Genomic DNA, 16,960 nt, shown 5'->3' on the forward strand with positions numbered 1-16,960 from the left:
ACACAGATGAGGCCAAAGGTGAGTTATACATCGCTCCACTTCTCGTATATTACCCGACGGCATATCCCACTCTGGCTATCGGGTGCCGGGGCATTCGCAACGGCCGCCAGTTGAACACTTCTTTCGCATATGTGGCATTCTCAACCGGAAGGTGATGAAATCCTACAGGTCATTATTTCCCCCCCCTAGGATGATTCAAGCGGATTAGCTTGCGTAGGTATACGAGAAGTGAGAGTGACGAAAGTGGGGTTAACTACAAGTCGATAGCCACTTACTTGGTAGATCCCAGAAGGATGGGCGAAGTGCTTTCTAATTTTCTTGCTCTTCCAATTGCATCAGTTGCGCTCACTGCTCTAAAACGCTTGATGACAGCACCGAGACTGATCTAAGCGCAGCCATGTTTCGACTTATAGCGATTGCGCTTACTCTTGCTTCTGTCGCCAAATATTTCACTGTCATATACTCCAGCTCTCTGGCATGGTCTAGACTTACGAGCTCCGCGTCCTATGTACTTCAAAACAATGACCATATTGATTCGCTGGTCTCTCAAATGACAATTGAAGACTTAGGTACATCGACCGTGGGCAGAAAACTCCACCTTGCTAATCTTTTGCAGTGCTTCAGCTTCATCTGACATTCGCAGCCGATATCGTCGGCATACATTCTCATAATGAGCTATATAGTGCGTATTACTACTGTAAAAATGTTGGTGCAGGTCTAAGAGAAATATACAGATAAAACTCTCCATCTAAGCCCGAAGTCTCCGATCGGTGTTATCCATGACTGGTATTGCAATTACTTTTACACATTGACTTTACAACCCTGCTGACGAAAACCTCAGGTATCCCTTGAACAGAACGAACTTCAATGCTCTTCAGCATTTGAACTTGCAAAGATCCCGTATCAAGATACCAATGATGGCTGTTGGAGAGTGTCTCCACGGCGTTGGATCATTCAAGCAGTCCATCTTCCCCCAAAATATTGCAGTAGCCGCTTCGTGGGATACTGATTTGGCGTATCGCATCGCGCGTGCTATTGGCAAGGAGGCTAGATCCATTGGAATCCACGGATGCTTTTCCCCAGTACTGGATCTTGCCCTTGATCCAAGATGGGGCAGAGTCCAAGGTACGTTTACTCCGGGCGAAGTGAGTGATTGCCTACTAAAATCTTCTTAGAGGGATTTGGAGAAGACAAGGTTCTTACGTCACATATGGGTGTCGCATACTCGTCTGGTTTATCTAAGAACGGTTCCTGGCATGATGACGATGCAGTATTTCCCATCATGAAGGTAGGCCCAGTTACCGAACTCAGGAAAAGGTTTAGCTAACACATGCTGCGTTGTAGCATTTTGCAGCACACGGCTCTCCACAGGCTGGCAGAAATGCCGCTCCATTCACTGGGCAGGGGACTCGGCAAATAAAGACCGATATGCTTACGCCTTTCAAGGCGTCTTACGATCTAGGCGGTGCTAGGGGAATAATGATGTATGGTTCTCACTCGACCCTGGCAGCCTGACTGCGTCACTAACGAATCAGGTCTTATAATGAGATTGACGGCATTCCAGCTGCTGTACACCCTATGCTATATGAAGCATTACATGACTGGGAATTTGATGGCATTGTCATAGCAGACGATTTATGTAAGCTTGGTGCTCTCGGCGGCCTTTCCAAAGTTAACGAAATTAGGCATGAAAAATCTCATTACCCAGCACCAAGTCGCCAGTTGTCAGGCTGATGCTATGGCGCAATGGTTTAATGCTGGTGGCATGATTGATTTCTACGACTGGGGCCTCGACTCATATATCAATGTAAGAAATTCAGTAGTCTTCGTAACGGACAGGTATTAACGGGGCGATTTAGACTACAAAAGCACTTGTTCTCAGCAAAAAGCTTTCCATTGAGACGCTACGGTCACACGTGAGGAGAATCCTCAAACTGAAGAAAGACGTTGGATTATTTGCAGAGCCGTACATTCCAGCCCACATAGACCCATTGTCAATCGTGGAAAGTCATCGAGGTCTCGCTCTAGAGGCGGCCGCCAAAAGTATCGTTTTGCTCAAGAATGAGGCCAATGTGCTACCACTGAACCTAAAAAAGAGAAACGTTGCACTGGTTGGGCCATTCGTGGACACACTGAACTTCGGTGGCTACTCTGGGGTGCTCGGACAGGAGCCGGCTCAATTGGCAACCACGCTACGACAAGGAATGCTCAAGAACCTGTTCGAAGAGAACGAGAAAGGCAGTTCGACTGTATTTGTCAGGTCTGCATGGGGAGCAAACAGCTGGAACTACGAAAACCAATATGCTATTCCGCCATATCTGTTGTCTTACAGTGGCGTTCCTGGCGGGCTAATGGCTTCCTATTTTGAAGATAAGGACTTCAAATTACAACGGGCCAGTCGCCAGGAGATACCAGCCTTGGACTGGGGACTATACCCGCCGGATGGTTTGCCATCGAACAACTTTAGCGCAATATGGGAGGGTCAGCTTGAGTCCCCGGTTGACACTGGGATTCTTGGGACGATTGGCGTCGCCACTGGTTCTGACTCTACCATGAGACTGTTTGTTGACGACAAGCTTCTTTCGAGTCATGATTCCGCAGCCGAAAGCGACTTGCTGCCAAACATCCTGCCATACGAGTTTACCCAGGCTAATGGAACACAACCACCTCCGAATGGGATACACTTTCTTTTCAAACCCGGCGTTAAATACCGCATTCGCATCGAATACCAGACAATGAAGAAACACAAGCTGGTCGCTAATCAGGGCTCTGTCAACTCGCAGATTCTTCTCTGGTGGAATTTGGTCTCCCGAGACGAAGATCCAGTCTCGCAGGCCGTTACTGTAGCGAGAGATGCAGATGTCATTGTGCTTGCCCTTGGCTCAGCCTGGAACAGTGACGGGGAGAATAGTGACAATTCGATGTTGACATTGTCAACAGAACAAGATCGTCTGGCCAATGCCATCTTTGAGCTGGGGAAGCCAGTAGTGCTATCTCTGTCCGGAGGACGCCCGTTTGCGATACCTCATCTCTATGCACAAGCTACAGCAGTATTGCTCACATTCTACGGCGGCCAAGCAGGCGGTCAGGCTGTCGCAGATATCCTGACAGGGAGGTTTAGCCCTGGTGGCCGCTTGCCAATCAGTATCCCGCGACATGCTGGCCAACTGCCCATCTTTTACAACATGAAGCCGTCCTCAAAGCTCGCAAACTACAACGATGACCTATCGGAGGCTAGTTATCCATTCGGTTACGGGTTATCCTATAGCAATTTCTCGCTTCTATCATTTTCGATTGCGCAATCACACGACGGCAACCAGCATCGACTAATTGGCCAATTTAGCGAAGGAGAGGAGCTCAGCTTCTCCGTCACCATTGCTAATACTGGATCAATGGCGGGCAGCTACGTGGTTCAAATTTATCTGCTGGGCCGTGTTTCGCAAGTCACTCAGCCGGTGAGACAGCTCATGGCATTCAAAAGAGTATACGTTGCTGCGAAGCAGAATGCGACCGTGACAGTACAAGTTGACGTCGATCGATACTTGAAAATATTGAATAGGCAAGGAGAATGGGAACTAGAGAAGGGCAACTACACCTTTTCTATACTCGAGCATAGCGGGATTGATGGGACTACGGGTCAGAATCTCACACTGCAATGTGTTTGATGCTAGTCTTGGCGGCGTCCACTAAGAACAGCTCGCTTGGACGAGTAGGGTTATACTACTCTACTCTAAACGTATGCCTGTTTCCGTATACATACGCGATAGTAACTCGGCACCAATCATTTTCCATCTGACTCCAAAACACCAAAAACCGGCAATTGTTGTCTTTACTGACCATTTCACGTTTCACATCGTTGACCGTCTATGGCGATCAATCGAGGGCAGGTCTTGGGGGTGTCGCTGGGGGCGGGGAACCTTTTGTGACAAGCGCCGCGTTGTCTCATACCACACACGACCCCACCACGAGGAGAGTGGCCTGTTTGCTAGTCACAAATGCCCCCTAATTTAAAGAGAGACTTGATTTTTGAACAAAACCCGAGCAGTGGGCGTTGCTACGTAATGAGGAAGAGGCGCAGCTTGGGCGGGAGATTAAAAGCTAGTGTGGGACGCTTGGCGGGTGTTATTCCCGCGTGGCATAAATTTGGGGTAGCATTCCATCATTTGACAAGCTTTTGCAGACGGTAACTGAATTCTAAATTTGATGCCTATTTTACGTATTCTGTACCGCGAATCTGTGAGCGCAGAGAGCCTCCCTCGACTAGACGTATCAGATAGGTCCTACGTCCAGGGGCACCCCTTTAAGCGTTAGGCGTCTCTTGGCTGCTTTAGAGCATCTGGGACCTGCATGGCGCTGTCCGTCTAGCGCTGTCACGCCGCTAAAGCCCACCACACCCGCTGGAGCTTCCCTGTGCCCCCCAGCGGTAGGTATTTTTTAATGTGGAGCCTGCGACTCTCTCTCTGGCCGGCCGCCGCCCTTTTCCATGAACCCCCCCGAGACGACTTCGCGTCCATATCATGATCAATCACGTCCCATCCGGTAGACATAGAGGAGTCACGATTTGGATGAGGGCGTGATACTTTGAATTCTCTACTATACATAATTTTTCTTGTACCGTCTTTCTTCTTATACTATATGATCCCGGAGAATGGGCACGGCTAAAGACGCTCCTGCGCCGCCTACCGGCGCGCCCACCGCCGCCCAGCACACGATGACGCAGCCCATGTTCGACGACTTTGGCCTGCCTATAAAGCCATTTCCAACGCCGACGCCCGACGAAGCCGATGCGAGCAAGGCCACAGAAGAACATCAGTCGAAACCGGCAGCCAAGGAACCAGAGTCGAAACCGAAAGCGAAAGTGAAACCCGAAGAGCCCGCCGCTTCTGGCGCAGCACAGGAAGCTCCCGCAAAGCAGGACCAAAGTGCCGCCACCAACGGCGAGGTCGATCCTAAAAGCGCACCCATTAAAACGGCCGATACCGACAGCGAGAGTGACGAAGCCGATTTCAAGGATGCGCAGTCCATCATCGCGCCCGAGTCCGCCGCGACATCGCCACAGAAGCGAGATACGGTGAAGAAACAAGAGGCAGCAGAGGACAAGGAAGATGCTTCGGACCCCAACGAAGCCAGACCAGAGCCCACGACGGAGAAACCAAGTCAAGGGGCCACGACGCCGGTTGTTACGCGGGCGCAAACGCCCAAGCAAACCGAAAAGGAAGATCCCGTGATCCTTACAGATGCTGCCGACAAACCGCGACCGGAGCGAGAATCTATCGAATCGCCAAAGGACGGAAAGAAGCACCGCCCACGCGCATCGACTGGCGCCGCTAGACACGGTCGCATGAGCCAGGACCTGCCCTCAGCTGCCTCGGCCGCCAACCCCAAAGTTGCGCACAACCGTGATTCGAGTGTGGCCAGTAACAGTATGGGCATCTCGGAATTCTCACACCAGCAGCTTTCGGTCCAGCCCGAGAACCAGGAAGAAGATGAAGACGAAGGCTGGCAGGAAATGCCAGCTTTCGCACCATTCGACATGTACAATGACGACAATAAGCTAATCGCTCGCGAGATGAGGGAGGAAGACGTGTTAGATGACGGCTACGCAGGTCTAGGCGGCGCAGGCAAAGGCTACACTCGCGTAGTCATGGATGAAGATGCTCAGTCTGCGACGAGCATGGACGAGCACACACAATATCTGTTCAAAGACGCCAATGCAGGTGGCACCAGCATGAACGACGAAGACGCTCGGGACGCTGTATCACAAATGCAGGCCACCAAGGATCTCCTGACCGAGGGACAGCGCATTGCCTACGTCGGCCTCGTGCGCCTCGAAATCGCTACTCTCGTTAGCGAGGCGGAAAAGGTGGAGGTGCCAAAGAGAATCAAGAAGATGGTCACCATGTCAATCGAGGCGACCAAGATGTGGGGTCAAAAGATGATGATGAGACTGTACGCCCATATGGATATCAGCGAAGCCGAACAGGTCATGATTGAGCAACTCGCCGAGCACGGTGTCCAGCCTGGCGACTTGACACCAACTTTGCTTGCCAACTCGCGCGTCAAGAATCCCATGGCCGACTCGAACCGAAGTTCTGTCATCAGTTCAACCCCGTCAGACGAGCGGCCTGCAGAAGCCCCCCCGCCATATGAAGCGACCGAATCTGATCACGTACCCGACGTGCAGACACCTTCTCAGATGCCCGACACTGAAAAAATCGATATCGATCTTCGATGGACTGTGCTTTGCGACATTTTCCTCGTCTTGATTGCAGACTCCATCTATGATGCACGCTCCCGGATCCTGCTGGAGCGCGTGGCGCAATCGCTCGATATTGCCTGGCTCGACATTTGCCGTTTCGAGAAGCGAGTGACTGATGCGCTGGAAATGCAGCAGGCTGCGGAGAAGGAAAACTGGAATGAGGATGAGCACATGGAGGAGCGCAGAAAGCAGGCTTTAAAGCGTCGATACATGATGATGGGTCTTGCTACTGTGGGTGGTGGTCTGGTCATTGGTCTCTCGGCTGGTCTCCTGGCACCCGTCATTGGTGCTGGCCTCGCTGCAGGCTTCACTACCATTGGCGTCTCGGGCACTGGCAGTTTCCTCGCGGGTGCGGGAGGAGCCGCCATTATTACCTCGTCGGCCGCTGCGTCGGGCAGCATTATTGGAGGGCGCGCCGCCGGCCGACGAACAGGTGCCGTCAAGACGTTTGAATACCGTCCGCTACACAACAATAAGCGTGTCAACCTCGTTGTTACCGTGTCTGGCTGGCTGACGGGCAAAATGGATGACGTCCGTTTGCCATACAGCACAGTCGACCCCGTCATGGGCGATCTCTACTCGGTGCTGTGGGAGCCGGAGATGCTCCGCAGCATGGGTGACACTATCAATATTTTGGCCACCGAGGCGCTGACGCAAGGTCTGCAGCAGATTCTGGGAAACACAATCCTCATGAGTTTGATGGCTGCGCTGCAGCTGCCGCTGGTGCTAACCAAGCTGTCCTATCTTATTGACAACCCTTGGGCTGTTTCGCTGGACCGAGCAACCTCGGCAGGCCTCATTCTGGCAGACTCCATCATTGAGCGTGGCTTGGGTACACGACCTATCACATTGGTAGGATATTCTCTCGGATCGAGAGTCATCTACTCGTGTCTGCAGGAGCTGGCTAAGAAAGGCGCCTACGGCCTTGTGCAAAACGTTTACATCTTTGGCTCACCTGTCGTGGTGAAGAAGGATGAATACATCAGGGCCCGCACCATTGTAGCTGGCCGCTTCGTCAACGGATACAACCGAAATGACTGGATTCTGGGCTATCTGTTCCGACTGACGAATGGTGGTATCCGCAAGGTGGCCGGCCTTGGCCCGGTCGAGGACTGCCCGTGGATTGAGAATATGGATGTGACGGAGATGGTGGCTGGCCACATGGAGTATCGTAAAGCGATGCCGATGCTGCTGAGAAAGTGCGGATGGACGGTGACGAGTGACGAATTTAGTGAAATCGAAGACCCGGATCCGGAAAACCACGGCGAGCGTCAGCGCGAGCTCATTAACGAGATTGAAGAGGCGCGCAAGGAGCTTGAAAAGGAAGAAAAGACCAGCAACAGCAAGTCATCGCGCTTCAGCATCTTTGGTCGCAAGAAGAAGACGGATAGGGAAGAATGGGAAGTCTATGAGGAGACTGCCGCCGCCGAGGCCGCCAAGAATGGCAACGGAGGTGCGGGCAAGGCCTCGTCCAACACGGGCGTACTCTTTGACATTGATGCTATCCGCGCCGAGCTAGCCAACGAAGACAACTACAGGGAGCCAGACCCAGAGGTGCTGCAAATCAAGGAGATTAAGTCGACGCTTCCTCCGATGAAGCTCGACATACCGGCCACGATGGCGCCGTCGTCCGGACCGGCATCGGCGAAATTGAGCCAGCTGCAAAACGCGAATCCGCTGCGCGAGACGCAGAGCGCCGAGGCGCTGCCCATCCGGCCATCGACGCTCGGCGCCGGGGACCATGCCGTGACACGCAAGGCCAGCTGGAACAATGGCGTGGTCAACACGGCCGCGTATCACGCGGAGCCTGACTTTGATGAGGCGGAGATTTCCATGACCTTTGACACGTCCTTTCACGACGACGGCGGGTTGTCGACAGCCGACGAGGCGCTCACGCGGCCGGTGCTGACGACGGCGCGGACGCTGCCGGACATGGCCCTGGCGGATCCGTGGTCGGAGCCGCCGTCGCAGCAGGATGATGATTTGGATGACGAGGACTTTGGGCAGGAAAAGGAGATTTCCATGACGTTTGCATAAAGAGCTTACAAGATATCCAGCTCCGGCGTTTCTTTCTTTTTTCTATACAACTGGGTTTTTTCTGGTACACATAGGTTTTTCTTCTTCATTCTGAGGAAGGGGTCTTTTTCTTTATAGATGTGGCATCGTAGGTGGCATATGTAATATCAAGAATTCAACAATAATGTGCAAGGCATGAATCTACGTCTGTTCTACACTTTCTTTCCCTTGCTGTGCTTGGATCATGGCGGGCAGTTGGCAAGCTGCCAAGAGGCGGAGGCTTGCTGTCGCTATTCTTAGCAGCCGCGCCAAGTTGAAGCTTATTGAAGTGCGGTCTCCAGGAATAGCGCTAGAAGAAAATAGCGTGTCCGTCGTCCACGTCCCAAGCCAAGCCAAGGAAGGAAGGACAAAGACGCCGAACCCTGTCGCGGCGGACAAGGGACGAAGGCAGCCCGTCAGCCGCAGTGGGTCAGGCGTATCGCTGATGCACAACTCAACGGCCGCAGGAGAGGAGACCGACATGAATATATATTAGAAAGTTTCCTGTGAAAGAAGAGAAGAAAGGGAGTCGCGCATTTCTCTAGCTGAAACGAAAGATTGCACAAAAACGGCAAGGGAGAGAAGGCGGGGGGGGGGGGGGCAGACGAAGCTTTGAAAAGGCGGAATGCTATTCGTAGGACATGATGATGCCCATTACGGAAGAAGGCTGCGGCGCAAAGGTTACCTTCTGGGGTTGCGCGCGCCAGGGATCATCCTACCGGGGTCCGGGAAAAGGACATGCTGTACTTTTTCTTCCGAGACAGAAACAGAGACAGAGATGGGGGTAACGTGACAAGTTCTCTGCAGATGCAGAAAGGCTACGTAGTGGTAGTTGGCAGCATGTAGGCTGTGAGAGGGCGCAGTATGTTGCACTGGCCGTTGGAATAAAAGCAAGAGCAACAACAAGAAGAAGAAAAAAGATGAAAAAGGGCGCAGAGGTTGCTAATAAAAGACCTTGAAAATCAATACTCCTTCCCGCGGCCTAAATTCACACTGGTGGCTTATCCCGGCCCGCCAGGTCAGCCTTGACTAACAAGCCAGGCATCTCGTTAGCATCCAGGGTCCTTCAGCTCACTCCCAGCCGCACCCGTCCCCCCATCTACTCTAAATTCTTTCCCCATCTTCTTCCTCCATACCAATACTAGAAAGTTTCTACCGAGTACTCCGTAGTGACAACGCAAACTTTTAAACTCATCACCGAAAGAAAGGCGGACAATAACTTTCTTTGTTGCCTTTCCTCCTGTCCACCCCCTCCTGCGGATCGCCGACGGGGCCACCACTTGTCCTCTATTGGTGGACACACAGCCTTCTTGTTGGGCGCTTACACCACCACCCGACCGCACCCTTTGCCTTGTTCTGCCCTTTTTTTTTGTTCTTCCTTTCTTCTCTGGTCCGATATATTTGCAGATTATTCATCCATCCCAGACCCTCAAAGCCCGACCCAGCTTTGTTTCAAAGGAGAAAACAAAGGCTACCGTTTTTGGGGGGTTAGACTCTTGCCCTTGTCTGACATCTTGAGAGGAGGGTATTCTTCCTATCTGCACATACAAACTTGGCAGCGACTTTGGGCTTGGAACCAACCCCATCGATTAGGGGCTTCTTGTGGAGGGTTGACGAATTTATGATAGGATTCTGAAGGACGTGAGAACGGGACACTACATGGGACGACACGACATTTTCTCGACGACGACATTATACGTACAAGCATATACAAACAGACACAAACATCATGAGTGCTGATCAACCAGCCACGCCCTCGTCGTCCTCGGCGACCTGGCAACCCACCACGATTTCGACCACGACGGACGGCGAGTCCTCGGCGACCCAAAGCACCGCGAGCGGCGGCGACGCCACCAATGCCATCACATTTGACGAGCCAAAGGGCTTCGTGTACAAACCCCAGAACTACATTAACATAGAGTTTGTACTGGCTAGCGGTGTCAAGGTTACGGACGTGACGTGGTTTGTCAACAGCGTCGGACGCGATCTGCAGAAAGTGGATGGTTGTGCAGGGTTGGATTACAATGGTATGTTTGCTGGATTTTGAGGCTGAAGAAGAAACAAGAACCACAAGATGCCGCACAGTCGCTTACTCGCAAAACAGACCCCGAAATGCAGAGCCGAGCACGACAAGCCGTCGAGTGCAATGTGTCCGGCATAATTGAAAGGCTGCGCTCGCATCTCGGTAAACCCATGATCTTCAGCATCGACTGGACTGCCGGAGACTCGAGGCAGGGCAATGCAACCTCGCCTGCCTTTTCCATCGTCAAGACCGAGTCCGAAATGGCGGACGCCGTGGAAAAGCTCCGGAAGTCGTCGTACGCCAACTCCACAGTGGTGCCGGCCAAAGACGACAGTGTCACCACAGCTGTCACCAGCGGTACCCTGTTCACCGCCCCTGCCCTGCCCACCAGCGGCGGCAACAGCAGCGGCGCATCCAACGTCTCCACCGTCGGCGCCTCGCACGGCGGACACAGAGGCGGCCTGAGCACCGGCGCCGTCGTCGGCATCGCGGTGGGCGTCGTCGTCGCCGCGCTGCTCGCCGCCGCGTTGTGCCTCTTCTTCTTCCTGCGCCGGCGCAGGAACAAGACGGCCGTCGCCGCGCGCGAGGATCAGACGCGCGCCGAGCAGGAGAAGCTCTCGAGCTTCCCCAAGGACGGCGGCGGCGGCGGCGGCGCCAACGCCTCGGACGCGGCCATCGCGCCGTACCGCGACGAGCACATTCTCGCGGGGACCGGCAGCGGCAACGCGCGGGGCCTGGACGAGCACGACGAGCACGCGGTGCCGCTGCAGCAGCAGCCGCACGGGAGCCTGGACGGGGAAAGCGGCAGTCGCGCGGCCGAGCAGACGCCCCACGGCGGCGTGTCGCGGCACCTCGTCGAGGACGGCATGACGGCGGCCGAGATAAGGAGGCTGGAGGAGGAGGAGGCGCACCTGGACAGTGAGATTCAGCGTGCGGGCGGAAGACGCTAACAAGATTAAGGGGGGAAAACAGCGGTGGGAAGTAGTCGCGCAAATTTTGGATTGTCAATCTTGTTTGTATATGGATATCATGCTGGGCGCTATGAGACTGTAAATGCGGCATATTGTAAACTTGAGCGCTTGTTTTCTCTTTTCTGTCTTTCTACATTGCGAAGCACATTCGTTGGATACTCACCAAAGACTGTTGATACCATTTCAATGAGCATAGTCGCCGTATTGAATAACACAGAATCGAATGATTCGAAACAAGCCCGTTTTTCATTTTCCTAGCAAGAATTGTACACGCGCTGCGAGTGGCAGCACACGCAGTAAAGACAGCCTGTTCATCGCGCCAACATGACAACAACCAAGCAACAACATCCCCGCGAACTGACGTTTTGCATAGCCTTGGGCCGAAAACCGCTCTGATTATTCCCCCCGATACCTGAATACACTAGCCCAGCTTGGCCTGCTTTAGCGCGAGAAGAAGCGGCCAACCATGTTGCTCGCGAGCGTGCCCGCGAGGTTGGTGCTGCTAAACGCGCTGCCCGCCAGGTTGGACGCCTGGCTAAACTTGTCGCAGCGCGAAAAGGCCAGCGTGTTCATGACGGTCAGCACCAGCGCAATGACTATGATCCCCAGGATTAGCAAAGAAGAAATCCCCCCAAAGCCCAGCCCTCGAGCGAAGCGAGGCCAAAAAAAAAAAAACGTACCGACGAGGGGGAGCCATAGGAACTGCAGACGGACGAGCGCCAGCACCGCGAGCAGGATCCACAGCAGCGGCTGGACGTAGAGGCTGAGCCAGAAGAAGCGCGAGTCGGTCGGGTTGATGGTCTTGGTGCCGGGCTCGCTGCTCTCAAACACCCACTTGGAGTCGCCCGTCGAGGCGTCGACCTCGTTCCACCAGCGGAGGCCGACGAGGCGCCGGCCGGCAATGTTCTTGAGGTAGTAAAAGTCGGCGGCGAGGAGGAGGATGGTGATGATGAAGATCATGATCCTGGTGGTTTTGGGCGGTGGTCAGTACGGGAGGACGACTATCATTCGGGGGCCGGGGAGGGACGTACATGCTCCTGATAACCCAGAGGCCGAGGAAATAGACCAAAACGCTAGCTAATAATTCCCCAAGGTGTTAACGAAAATGCGCAATAAGCGTCAAGATAGGCCACGGCCTGTCATCTTGTCCAGGGAGAGAGGAGGGGGCGCGCCATACATATTCTAAAGCCCAGAAACGTCAGGAGCGTAATGGGGTGGGAGGAAAGCCTCCAGCTCAACGAGCCGGCCGGTTGTTGCGCGGCGTCCATGGTCCGTTCTGTGGGTGTCGTTGTCGTCGTCGTCGTCGTTGGTTCGCAATGTGGTCGACGTGGTCCGATTGGGAGGACCGTTGATGAGGGAGGTTCTGCGCGCGCGCCGCGTTGCTTGTTGCCTCGGCGGTGGCGGAAAGTGTAGCCGTGTTGAATTGAAGTCGGTGCAGAAATGAACCGGAGTGTAAGCGCCTGCAGATTTGGCGTCCTCGTTCGTTCAGAATCGCCCGTGGTTCATTTGGTGATGGTGGTGGGTGTCGCGCGCAAGCTCCTACGTGGACAACTGGACGTTGGAGCTGAAAGGGCGCTGGCGTGGCCCAAAAGTTGGAGCTCTCCAAGTACCTCGTCCCCAAACTTACGTGGCGAGGTACATGGTCTGCTTCCGCGGTGGGGGTAAACAGAGCGCTAGTCCTGTCTGGGAGTCGGCTTCATCGAAGCATTCAAGTCGGCTGTGGAGAGGGAGCACGACGTCACTTGAGATAGCTTCATCCTACATGTCAACCGCATTTCTTAAATGATGACGGATGTTTTCTGCTTATAATCGTTCCAATTGATTCGCTGTATACATACCCGACGACTTGGAATTGAGCCGTGCCTGCATCACCTCAACCCCCCGTCCTGAGCCTCATCTCATTCACCTCATCTCATTCACCTCCTCACAATGGCTGCCGCCGCCAGATCGTCCGCCATTCTGCGGCGCTCCCTCTTATACGGTATCTCTCCCGTTCAACTCCCACCCCAGACCCAGTCAGCTAACACGTCCATCCCAGTCCCCGCGTCGTCCCAGAAAATGCTCACCAAGTCCCTCGGCCTCACGTCCGACAACATCACCTACGACCTCGAAGACTCCGTCACGCCCGCCGCCAAGCCCTCTGCCCGGACACACCTCCAATCGCACCTCTCGTCCCTCTCGTCCCGGCCCTCCACCATTTCCGAGCTCGCCGTGCGCATCAACGCCGTCTCCACGCCCTTTGCCCTCGACGACCTAACCACGCTCGCCCCGTCACCGCGCGTCGACGCCATCGTCATCCCCAAAGTCGAGTCCGCCGCCGACCTGTCCTTTGTCACCGACGTCCTGCGACACGTCTCTCCCCAGCGCCACCCCTCTTCCCCCACCTCGGAACCCATCAAGATCATCGCCCTCATCGAGTCGGCCAGGGCCGTCATGGACCTGCCCGCCATCTGCCAGGCTTCGCCGTACCTCAGCGGCCTCATCTTCGCCGCCGAGGACTTTGCGCTGGACCTGGGCATCACCCGCACGCCGTCCCTCTCCGAGTTCCTCTACGCGCGCTCCGCCATCGTCACCGCCGCCAGGGCCTATGGTCTGCCCAGCGCCATCGACCTCGTGTGCACGTCGTTTCGCGGCGAGCAGGGGCTCAGGACCCTCGAGGAGGAGTGCGGCGGCGGCAAGGCCATGGGCTTCAACGGCAAGCAGTGCATCCACCCGTCGCAGGTCGAAGTTGTGCAGCGGCTTTTTGCTCCGACGCCGGAAGAGGTGGAATGGGCCGTGCGGCTCGTCATTGCGGACGACAAAGCAGCGGCGGCTGGTCGAGGGGCGTGGACTATGGACGGCAAAATGATTGATGCCCCAGTATCTGGCAAGGCACGCTCCATTGTTGCCAAGGCGGAACAGTGCGGAATGGATGTGAACAGTCTACGGACAAAGTGGAAAAATCAAGAACCAGAATAAGCATTGTTCCCTAAATACTAATATACAAAATATACACAGTAGTCTAGCGGAGAAAGTTTGGCCTCCAGAATGCTTTCGTTTCTTCATCAGGTTTGAAAAGTGGCTCTGGCTCGTGTACCGGGCTGGACGCGATGTACTCAGTCAGGCTATTGGAAGGTACAGGGTACGTATCAGATGTTGGCGCAAGGTAACTATTATCTTTGTTCTGACGATCATAATCGATAATCCCCGGTTGCATCGCCATATTGTAAACATGCTGACTTGGATAATGCGGCAGAGCATGTCCCAGCCAGTCTGAGCCTGGCTGCAGACCTGCCTGCTCATAAATTCCTTTAGCACAGTAGCTTGGCTCATAGCATGGCATGTGCGCCGGAGTATGATTGTAGTATGGTGCGTATAGATTAGCTTGTTCAGCATACTGAGGCTCAACGGGAGGGCGCTGTACGTCACGAACGTATTCCAACTCGTCGCCGGCAAGATTTGCGACAGCACTCATTGCATCGACACCGCTGTCTACGTATCTTATTGTTGGGCGAGGTGTAGTGTATCTGGGCCGAGCGTCTTCATTCCGCGTTGCAGCGCCGCCAGTGTTGTCATTCAGTCGCTGCGATTGTTTCAGCTCTTTTGCATGGTCTTGCCTTGGCAGAGGTGTAGGAGTCTCCGGACAGGCTTCAATAACAACAGCCTCTTTTGGAGTCTTTTTTGGAGTCTTTTGAATCTGTTCTGGGACTTTTGAGCTTTGCACGCTAGGGCGCTTGCGGGCACCATTCGGGGGTTGCGGCGACGCTGCCCGAGGCGCCGGTTTTTGGGTTATTGGAAATGTCAGCTCGTTAAAAGTCAGATCAGCAACTTTGCCATTGTTAGAACAGCCAATCTAGTAAGCGATGGGCTCACTTACGAGGAGTTGGAACAGAGCCTCGACCGTTTACAAATGCCCCAGTCGCCAAGGCAGGTTTCAGCTGTCCGCCGTGTAAGTCGTTAGCATATCATCGTCACCCGACAGTTGAAACCTCCTCACCAGTACATTTCTGTTTTCTGTGGCGGATGAGTAAAACCTTGTCATAATTTCCTTCCGTGAGCGAAGCTTCTCCCTCCTCTGTTCCCGCCGCTCTCGACGAGACAAGGCTGTCTTTTCTCGATGCTGGCGACTGGTGTCATAACGGTCCGGGCGTGTCTTGCGGCGCGGACGCTTTTCGTACTTGTATTTCCCGTCAGCACGCATACGCGGAGACTCGCTATAGGGAATGGTAGCTAGGCATTCTGCCTCCGGCCGGGGCGTGGCGTCCATGGGCGATGGCGCCGAGCTCGGCGTTGTCGGCGGCAAGGCAGGGCTTTCGTTGTGGTGATGCGTCGCACGACGGGAGAATTCATGTGCAGCATGAGGTGAACCAGGGTAGCTGGGACTGTCTTCTTCTGATTGGAGCCGTGACAAGAGAGCCGCTGGTGAGAGATGCCTACTTTCGTCAGGTCGCGCGGCAGATATTGTGGCAAGCCACTGCGCACAGTACTCCGTCGTCGAGTCAATACGGAGCTCATTCTCATTGCAGGGCGAATTTAAAAGCGCGGAATCGTCTTTTGCACTCATTCTGAATGCATCGAGTATTGCGCTGCGCGAGATTCCATGGAGATCCAGTAATCAGCTTGTTGCTGCTCGCTGGTATATTCTACTGGCCTCTTGACGGTCGCTCTTGCAGCGAGTTGGTATCGCAAGGCAAGCACGGCCAAATTGGATGACATGCAGTGCAGCACACCTTTCCACACTGCAGTTACTGTTCCCAAGTACCAGGTGATCAATCCACGCCGTGCAAGGGTGAGCAGATGAGCTGGCGTAGAACACATTTCGGCCACATGAAGTGGGCGAGACGACAACATGATGGTTTTCACCCGTGCAGGGAAAGAAAAAGAAATGATGAGGTAGATTTGCATTTATGGGAGTGTTCACGATGATTCTCGTCACCTGCTCATCGCCGCCTGCAAGGTGCCTGTGTGGAGAAACCACATCTGTAGGTGGCGGCGCCAGTGGGCGTAAGAAACTTGAAGGCGTGATGCGGTGGCCCACGACGGCAGGAGGCTCAATGGGCAAGACAGATAACGCAACGAAAGAAAAAGAAATCAGAGAATAATTACGCACAGAAAACATTCTTTTTCAATCGTTGACTTGCTGCTACCACCTAGTTATCAGAGCGGTGTCTCACTGCCAGGCGCATGCTCGTGGTATCAATGAAAGGCGCTGTACACGCGACGCATGCGCACCAATCGCGTCCAGAGTCAGGATGCCCGCTGGATCTAGAAGCCGATGGACTCATGCTGGCACAGAATCTTGCGCCAGGCCGCGCCGAGGCGGTGGAGGGACCACCTACCCGCATACCGGCAGTTGAACGTGCGGTCAAGAACGGGAGCGTACATGGGTCGTTGCGGCGAATTGCAAGCTTCTCAGGCGAATCTTTCATGCGAAGCTTTCTTCTTGGGTAGCCAATAGCGTACTGTTGTCTTGCGCATCCATGCCAGGCACCAGGCTAGTGCCACCTCCCAGGGGCGTTAGGCGATGCCTGCATGAAGCCAGTCCATTCAGGACCGACCAGTCGCCATCCGCTAGCCGTATTATCAATACATACTGCGCTGGGTGGCTGTTTTAGAATAATTGGTGAAGAAAACGACACCCTTGTTGGTGGGACAGGCCACAGGAAACCAAAT

The 16,960-nt window shown here is 54.2% G+C and overlaps 6 protein-coding genes across 6 annotated transcripts; 4 read left to right on the plus strand and 2 right to left on the minus strand.

Annotated features, from left to right (window-relative positions):
- Positions 1–397: 397 nt before the first annotated feature.
- Positions 398–3,665, plus strand: LMH87_004994 (uncharacterized protein; the record flags this gene model as incomplete). The annotated part of the gene is made up of 9 exons (XM_056202631.1): positions 398–569; positions 617–682; positions 735–786; positions 842–1,125; positions 1,176–1,288; positions 1,345–1,484; positions 1,536–1,639; positions 1,686–1,807; positions 1,860–3,665. The coding sequence occupies 9 exons, from the start codon at positions 398–400 to the stop codon at positions 3,663–3,665; spliced, it is 2,859 nt and encodes a 952-aa protein (XP_056058168.1).
- A 983-nt stretch (positions 3,666–4,648) lies between these two features.
- Positions 4,649–8,296, plus strand: LMH87_004995 (uncharacterized protein; the record flags this gene model as incomplete). Its single annotated transcript, XM_056202633.1, has 1 exon — positions 4,649–8,296. The coding sequence occupies one exon, from the start codon at positions 4,649–4,651 to the stop codon at positions 8,294–8,296; it is 3,648 nt and encodes a 1,215-aa protein (XP_056058169.1).
- Positions 8,297–10,043: 1,747 nt separating this feature from the next.
- LMH87_004996 (uncharacterized protein) lies at positions 10,044–11,287 on the plus strand (the record flags this gene model as incomplete). Its single annotated transcript, XM_056202634.1, has 2 exons — positions 10,044–10,341; positions 10,419–11,287. The coding sequence occupies 2 exons, from the start codon at positions 10,044–10,046 to the stop codon at positions 11,285–11,287; spliced, it is 1,167 nt and encodes a 388-aa protein (XP_056058170.1).
- A 462-nt stretch (positions 11,288–11,749) lies between these two features.
- On the minus strand, positions 11,750–12,576 carry LMH87_004997 (uncharacterized protein; the record flags this gene model as incomplete). The annotated part of the gene is made up of 4 exons (XM_056202635.1): positions 11,750–11,904; positions 11,989–12,272; positions 12,340–12,385; positions 12,486–12,576. The coding sequence occupies 4 exons, from the start codon at positions 12,574–12,576 to the stop codon at positions 11,750–11,752; spliced, it is 576 nt and encodes a 191-aa protein (XP_056058171.1).
- A 661-nt stretch (positions 12,577–13,237) lies between these two features.
- Positions 13,238–14,266, plus strand: LMH87_004998 (uncharacterized protein; the record flags this gene model as incomplete). Its single annotated transcript, XM_056202636.1, has 2 exons — positions 13,238–13,289; positions 13,347–14,266. 2 exons carry the CDS (start codon positions 13,238–13,240, stop codon positions 14,264–14,266), a joined length of 972 nt encoding a protein of 323 aa, XP_056058172.1.
- Positions 14,267–15,108: 842 nt separating this feature from the next.
- LMH87_004999 (uncharacterized protein) lies at positions 15,109–15,554 on the minus strand (the record flags this gene model as incomplete). The annotated part of the gene is made up of 4 exons (XM_056202637.1): positions 15,109–15,115; positions 15,165–15,225; positions 15,285–15,391; positions 15,466–15,554. The coding sequence occupies 4 exons, from the start codon at positions 15,552–15,554 to the stop codon at positions 15,109–15,111; spliced, it is 264 nt and encodes an 87-aa protein (XP_056058173.1).
- Between the last annotated feature and the right edge of the window lie 1,406 nt (positions 15,555–16,960).

Source organism: Akanthomyces muscarius, chromosome 1 (assembly GCF_028009165.1).
Source record: "Akanthomyces muscarius strain Ve6 chromosome 1, whole genome shotgun sequence".
NCBI lineage: Eukaryota > Fungi > Ascomycota > Sordariomycetes > Hypocreales > Cordycipitaceae > Akanthomyces > Akanthomyces muscarius.